General features: G+C 44.2%; 1 protein-coding gene across 1 annotated transcript; it reads right to left on the reverse strand.

Annotated features, from left to right (window-relative positions):
* Positions 1-4216: 4216 nt before the first annotated feature.
* Positions 4217-7231, reverse strand: NHLRC1 (NHL repeat containing E3 ubiquitin protein ligase 1). The gene has a single exon (XM_029590728.1). The coding sequence runs from the start codon at positions 7183-7185 to the stop codon at positions 5992-5994; it is 1194 nt and encodes a 397-aa protein (XP_029446588.1). The 5' UTR covers positions 7186-7231; the 3' UTR covers positions 4217-5991.
* Between the last annotated feature and the right edge of the window lie 575 nt (positions 7232-7806).

Genomic DNA, 7806 nt, shown 5'->3' on the forward strand with positions numbered 1-7806 from the left:
CAGTTGATCTCTTCCAGTTATCCCCATGTTAATCCCCCATGTTAAACCATGTTACTTGATCCAAGTTTGCTCATCCTTGTTTTAATATAATGCATTCTTTTGCACAGGTTTTTTGTTATAATGTAAACTGAAGTGATTTGTAACTTGTTACAAGAATATCGGTATATAAGAGTCCTAAATAAGTAAATAAATAAATATATGATGGTCACAATATGGGGTAGATTTTCAAACCGCGCGAATTGGCGTACTTTTGCTGGCGCATCAGGCGCAAGCAAAAGTACGCGGGATTTTAGTAGATACACGCGTAGCCGCGCGTATCCACTAAAATCCTGGATCGGCGCGCGCAAGGCTATCGATTCTGTATAGCCGGCACGCGCCGAGCCGCGCAGCCTAACCCCGTTCCCTCCAAGGCCGCTCCGAAATCGGAGCGGCCTCGGAGGGAACTTTCTTTTGCCTTCCCCTCCCTTCCCCTACCTAACCCACCCGCCCGGCCCTGTCTAAACCCCCCCCTTACCTTTGTCGGGGGATTTACGCCTCCCGGAGGGAGACGTAAATCCCCGCGTGCCAGCGGGCCGCTAGCACGCCGGGACGCGACCTGGGGGCGGGTACGGAGGGCGCGGCCATGCCCCCGGACCGCCCCGGGCCGTAACCATGCCCCCGGGCCCGCCCCCAAAACGCTGCCGACACGCCCCCAAAACGCCGCGCCGACCGGGCCCGCCCCCGACACGCCTCCCTCGCCAAACCCCGGGACTTACGCGAGTCCCGGGGTCTGCGCGCGCCGTAGGCCTATTGAACATAGGCGCACCGGCGCGCAGGGCCCTGCTCGCCTAAATCCGCCCAGATTTAGGCGAGCAGGGCTCTGAAAATCCGCCCCTATATCTTTATAATAACTATATGAGCTTCTTTCTATAGCTGAATCTATATTTTAGTGGCTATTTCAATTTTTCAAGCTATGTTTGGGTAATTATTTGTGCTGTAGCTCTGATAGGTTGCATTCTCGTCTCTTTGCCAACCTGTCTGACCCATTCTATGACAGGGCTGTGAGGTCACTTATGTCTCTCAGGAAAGGGCTGGTTTTTGCTAACTCCTATTTCAAAAGGCCGTTAAGAAATCACTGCGAGCCAAAAGAATGAAACTGATATGATATGTTGTATTCGTGGGGGATCGCGATGCGTTTCGCGAACCCATGAATACAATGAGTAGGGACTTATGCGTTGCGGATTGCCAATGTGTTGCAAACGAATGCACACCCCTAGTAAGGGTGAATCTTTTTAGTATCAGAAGTTCACCCTTACTATTTATAGTCAGTTGTCTATGTTTCTGCTAATGCTTTTAGTTTTATTTTGTGCATGATTGTATTGTTAGGTATTTCTTGGGCTTATTGAGCTGATATAATAGAACACACTAAAATTGGAGCTAAATTTTAATGCATGTTTTGGTTTATTTACTCTGTAGAAACCTATGGTATAAATGCCACATGAGTAAAAAAAAAATCACACTAAACAGAAAAAGCATGATTTTTTTTCCCCATGGGCCATTTGCATACAATTAAATTGCCAATTTATAGTATTGTTACCATTTGCTTTCATTCCCACTTCCATTTGTGTAAGTGGGAGCAATCATTAGAAAAAAAGAGTCCGTAATGAATTGCCTCTTTCCAAAGTAGTCACGCAGCTGGTGTGGAGTTGCTTTACCCTCCCAACTGCTCTACAGCAGGGCCATGCTGGCATGGAGTGACAACATCAGGATACATATGGCTTTTTCACAGGACCAGTGCAAAGGTCATCAGGCGTCCTAGGTGGATCGGATGGCTTGGTGCCCACTGCATCACATCTCTCTCTCTCTTTCTCTCTCTGTTTGACCTTCTGCTGCTCCCACAGACCATCCAATCAAAACTGTGCCTCTGGAGCTAACCAGACTGATGAACTATCTAGCTGATGCTCCTCCTACCTTCCAATTCATGGGCCAGCCACCAGTGTGCCCCCTCCTTCCAGCCCTGGCTACAGCTCTTATTCCTCCAGTCCCTTCAGTCCACCCCTGCGGGGCCGAACCAGTCGCAGCTGGTGGGAGCACCAGACCACCACCCTCAAACTTCCTGTGCTCTAGGCAGCTGCCAAGTCTACTTGGTGCTTCTACCAGCCCTGCTTTTTCATGTAATACACAGATGTTCACTGGAGAGTGCAGAGTAGGAAATTCTATCTTGAATGCATGAGAATACTTAATAGCGATTTGAATTCTGAGTTGCTTTTTATTTATTTTAGATTTTTCTTTCATTAATTTCTGAACCACATAATTTTTATATACATTTAAATAAAACAGGGAAAAAAAACTTTTTTCTAGTTTTCTTTTTATTATTTTCGGAGAGGCTGGTACTGAGTTCATACTATAGACAAGTGCGTAGGAAGTTTAACTCCACTTCTGATCCAAGAATTAAAATTTCTTATGGTAAAATAATGTGCGCAAAGCAGTCCTTTCCTTAGCACACTTCTCTGCATTGTAGAATAATAGCTAATAAGTTAATTAACACTGGATTTGCATATAGACATGCTAATCCTAGGGTGGACTTGAACCTGCATTTTGGTGCACTTTTTCCGAGCGAAAAAGCCTTGTTAAATACCAGGGTTAAGTTTGCACGCTAAGATGCGGGTTGACATCGGCCCCATTGGGAAAGGAACTTAGAGACTGGAATAACCTTATTACGAATGAGTTTAAGCTTTGTCGAAGACTTCCCTGACTCTTGCAGAGGGAAACCATAACAAGTCAAGCCTGTGGTTGGAAGAAGATGTGTAATCTGGATAGCAAGAACTCCATATGAAGATACTGGTTATTCTTTATTTTACACACTCTTGAATATAAAAACTCAAAAAAATTAAACAAGTTGAGTGTGATAATTAGAAGGAAAAAAATAAGTTAAAGAACATTGGGGGAGGAGCAATTTTCAAACTTCCCACCTCAGTGCAGAGTTAACAGGTACTTTCTACCCACAGACCTTAAGAACATAAGAACATAAGAAAATGCCATACTGGGTCAGACCAAGGGTCCATCAAGCCCAGCATCCTGTTTCCAACAGTGGCCAATCCAGGCCATAAGAACCTGGCAAGTACCCAAAAACTAAGTCTATTCCATGTTACCATTGCTAATGGCAGTGGCTAGCAGGTAATGGACCTTGCACCTGATTTTCAAAGAGAAACCACACATGCAGACATTTCCTTTGAAAAAATGTCCATGGGTAGAAAGGACCCATGGACGTGGCACCTCATTTTTGCTTTGGTGAAATGGAAAATAATGCGTGTAAATTTGAAAATGAAATCTGTCTGCATTATCATCTTCCCATGACATAAACAGGCCTCTAGTCTCGTCCCCTTGCTGTCTGGCTAAAAGCTATGTGTGCTATGAAAGACTGTGCCAACTTTTAGCTACATTGAGGAAAGGCAATTTTCAGCCAGCCAGTTTACCTGGGCAAATTGCTGTTTACCCACGTACATGGTTTAAACATTACCTTCTTAACAATATGTTTGAAAAAAAAAATTGTGTTTAGCAACGATAATCCTTCGTAGTGTGAGTTATAAGTCTGAAAGCACAACATGAGAAAAATACCAAATGAGTTTCTTTTAAGTATTAGAAAAATGATTCTGTCCTTTTAAATATGTTTTAGAAAAATGAGAAATATGCTATTAATTTGACTTGCCCATCTGACCATCTCTCCGTCGCAGGAGCTGTCCAGGCTTTGGTGCTGAACAGTTGTGACAAGTTCTTTAATAACCCTCTAGGTCAGTGTTTCTTCACCACTGGTCTGTGGACCGGCAGCGATGGCTGGCAGTGTTTTTGTTGGTCCAAAGAGAGGCAGTCATTGCAAGAGGAAGCAGACCCATGCTCGGGCTCACCTCTGCGGCTGACAAGTATCTGCTTCCACAAATGGGACATTCCACACTGCTCTAAACCACCGGGTCAGAATGTCCAGGTAGTGGCTTCACTCTGGCTCCCTTAGCTCTGAACAATGCTGCTACTTCTGGGTGTGGGGACAGATTGCCGGCACTGAACAGCTAATTGAGTCAGCAGGCAAAACATGAACATCAGACTTAGCTGAGACCCAGACTGTTCCAATTCCTGCTCTGTAAAACAACAACAACAAAAAAACTCCAAGGGGGTTGCAGGCTATGCAGCCACAAAGAGTGCTGGAAGCAGCAGTCCCCTTAAAGGGCAGTATCTCTCCCCCCCCCCCCCCCCCAAATGACCAATGTAATTATTTTAATCCTCGGTTATATTATCCTCTGGAATGAGGAAACCTGATTTTTTTTCCCCTTCCCTGCTCTGGGTGCAAAAAGCACAGTTCCTTTGTCAGACTTATTATGATTAAAACATTAGGGGATGGCTGGGTTAAGACTGGGAGAGACTTTTTTATGGGGGTGAGAGTGCATGTACTCCCCCCACTGCATTTTAACCATGGAGGGGACCCCAAGCGTTCATCCATGGTAGGAAACTCCTCCTCTCCCACTCTTCAGAAGTTTCTCCCTAACTCTGCCAGTCAGCCGGCCCATGTCGGTTTTGGAGATCAGCCAACCAATTCCTAGCAGCAAAGAGATTGATAAATAATACTCTAGGTTTTCTAAATTTATATTATACTTATATAGTGCCTCACACAAGCGTTTGACCCAAAATAGTTTACAATGATTGATGAGAATTCTGAAAGTTTCCCCAAGTCTATAAAAGCTGAAAGCATTTAACAATCTAATGGCAGAAAAACTATATCTACGCTCGAAAACCACCCAACTAAGTGAAAGTCTATAATCCAACAAAATAACCACTTAGATAGTGACCCTAGGTAATATTTAAAAAATTAAAGGGAATACTCCTATTAAGCTGCCAATTACATTTTGCAAACGGTGCTCCAATATCATCATTAATGTCCCCAACATGCACAAAAACATTTTATATCTTGTTCATATATGCAGACAAAACTTATCTTCCCAGCAGTGCGTTTGTCCATTAGAATAATCATAAAAATACCCAACAGGGTCTCGTTTCGAACGTGATCTTCTTCAGGGCTATAGTTCAGTTTCAAGCACTGCGATGTGATGTGATCTGTGATCCACTGCAATGCTTGAAACCGAGCTATAACCCTGAAGAAGACGGCATTCAAAGCAAGGCCCTGTTGGGTATTTCTATGATTATTCTAATGGATGAACGCACTGCTAGCAAGATATTTTTTATCTGCATATATGAACAAAATATAAAAAGCTTTTGCTTGTTTTGGGGACATTAATGATGATATTGGAGCGCTGTTTGCAGAATGACATTGGCAGCTTAGTAATAGTCATCAGATGAAGGTCAAATGGTCCATCCTGTCTGCTCAGCAAGCTGCACATGGTAGAAACTGCCACTCCATGCAGATTACCCCCAAGTCTTATGTTAAGAGTAATAATATTTACAATCAAATCCAAGCAACTGTCAAACTCATAACAAGATTCCTGCTAGCAATATTTTTACAGGGTGAGCAGTCTTCTTGATAATTGAAACAATCCTGCTTGAACATGCTTTACTTTTGGACTTGGCCGTAGAAGCGGTCCTGTGCTACATAATACTTTTTCCCAAATGTCTGAGTATGAGTACCACGGACCATAGAAGTCAGGGCCCAGCATTGGCTGTCGTCTGAATCTAATTCCCCCGCCAACAAAACGGAGAGCGATGTTGCAGTTGTGTCTAATGCATCAAGGATAATCGGGCTTAATTTGTGTTCCCTTTAATTTTTTTATTATTACCTGTAGGATATTATAATTATAGGGTCACTATCTAAGTGATTATTTTGTTATAAAAACTATACCTACATTTAGCCAAACCATACAGTTAGCTTGGGAGGTAACTAAAATCATTGAAAGCCAAAATAGTTAAGACAGATATTATAAGACACTAAGGGCCTTATTTAATAAATATTTTTTTTCCTTAGGTACAGAATGCGAAACATTCCTTTTTGAATAAGGGCCCTAAATCTGTTCAACAGCCTGCAAATATCTTGACAGAATGGTCTCCACTGTCCAACACAACGACCGACTCATTCTCCAGACAGTTCAAGCTTGTTGGGTAGCAAAGGCCATGAGTGATGAGAGACCGGACAGAAGGAAACTCTTCAGCTGTCCCCAAACTCAGCACGGCTCCATTCTGCACATCTGTCACCAATATATTCCCCCCTCTGCCAAAGGCCACGCCACTTACATGGATTTCAGAGGGCAGTAGTAGACTGAAGCCAAAACTGTCCATCTGGCCAATTAATTTCATGTTGCTGTTGAACAGTTTCACTCTTGTCTTGTTGCAAGCCTCCCCTCTGGTGTTCAGATGCTCAATGATAGCCAGGGCACCGGTGGCGGGGCAGACTGCAACTCCTCTCGGCTGGCAAAGTCTGGAGTGCACCTGCTGGCTCTTTATCACGCGTCCCTTTTTGAAGTCTGCTTGCAGGAGGTACAATGCTCCCGCCTCTGGATCAGTCACCAAAATTTCATTTTGTGGGTTGATATCCACCCCCCAGGGGAGGCAGAACATCCCCCTGACCACTAATTTGCACCTGCCCTTAAAATCAAACAGTTTAACGGACTGGTCACCAGCATCTGTGACAACTAAATAGCCATCCAATGTGATTGCAACATCCAGAGGGTATCGGACACTGTTACTAGAGTCTCTCTTTTCCCCAAATTGCTGAATACATGCACCAGTCATGCTGAAAAGCTTGATCCTGTTCTTTCCATCTTGGGTCACCGCGATGCATCCTAATTTCTGGCACACTGCCAGGCCAGTAGGATTAACTAGCGTCCCCCAACCTCCAAAGGAAAAGTTAAGGCTGAAGCCTGATGGCAACAGCCTGGCCACTGGACCCTCTGTTCCTCCTGCGGCTTCTGAGCCTCTGCGATCATTAGCCACATGGCTGAGGATGTCTTTGAGGTGCAGCAGGGGCAGGCAGTCACTGGTTTGATATGGAGTGCAGGCCCGGCGACAGAAAGGGCACTCCAGAGCCGGCCGTGCCAGGGAAGAAACACACGCTGAGCACAGGACGTGCCCGCAGGGTAGGTTCCGGGGCCTGTGCAGCTGCTGCTGGCTGTACTTCTCGAAGCAGACCTTGCATTCAAGCAGGTTGATCTCTGCTATGTACAAGAGGTCCTGCATGTCCAGGATTTGTTTGGAGGCTGTGGCAGTCATTTCTAGAGCTGCAAGAGGATTTTGAACTGCTCTGTGCAATAAAAATACAGCCAGGTCACGAGGATCCTTTCACATGATTAGGTAACAGGCCGTCAGCAGAATTTACACAGACATTGTGACGCTGCAGTTCCTGCTGCTTGAGCTATAATCCTTCACTATACTGCCCTCTATGGGATTCATGGTTAAAACTTCAATATCATTAAACTAAAACAGCATCAGTGTGATCCATGTGCATTGACTGACATCTGCAGCTTGTTCCTTTAATTTGAGAAGTTTATTTAATGTTAAGTTCAGTGAGAAGAAACCAAGTGTGGAGGATATGATGTGGCCTTTATACTGAAAAAGAGCCAGTCACTTGCAAAAGTAGTTTGTAGCTGTAAAATGATTGGTTTCCTATGTGAAGGAACTAGAGTTCAATCCAGCTTCCATTAGACAAGCATCCACATTGGAGGATGGCAGGGGAAAGATGTGTGATGGTGTATACCAGGGGTTGACAATCCTTGGCACAATTCACAAAATTAGAGATCCAGCCTGCAAGCTTGAAAAATGCAATGCTGACAACAGAGAAGATATCAAAATATACAATATCCAGCTATTAATAGAACTCAGGTATGATATTTT

Source organism: Rhinatrema bivittatum, chromosome 2 (assembly GCF_901001135.1).
Source record: "Rhinatrema bivittatum chromosome 2, aRhiBiv1.1, whole genome shotgun sequence".
NCBI classification, from domain to species: domain Eukaryota; kingdom Metazoa; phylum Chordata; class Amphibia; order Gymnophiona; family Rhinatrematidae; genus Rhinatrema; species Rhinatrema bivittatum.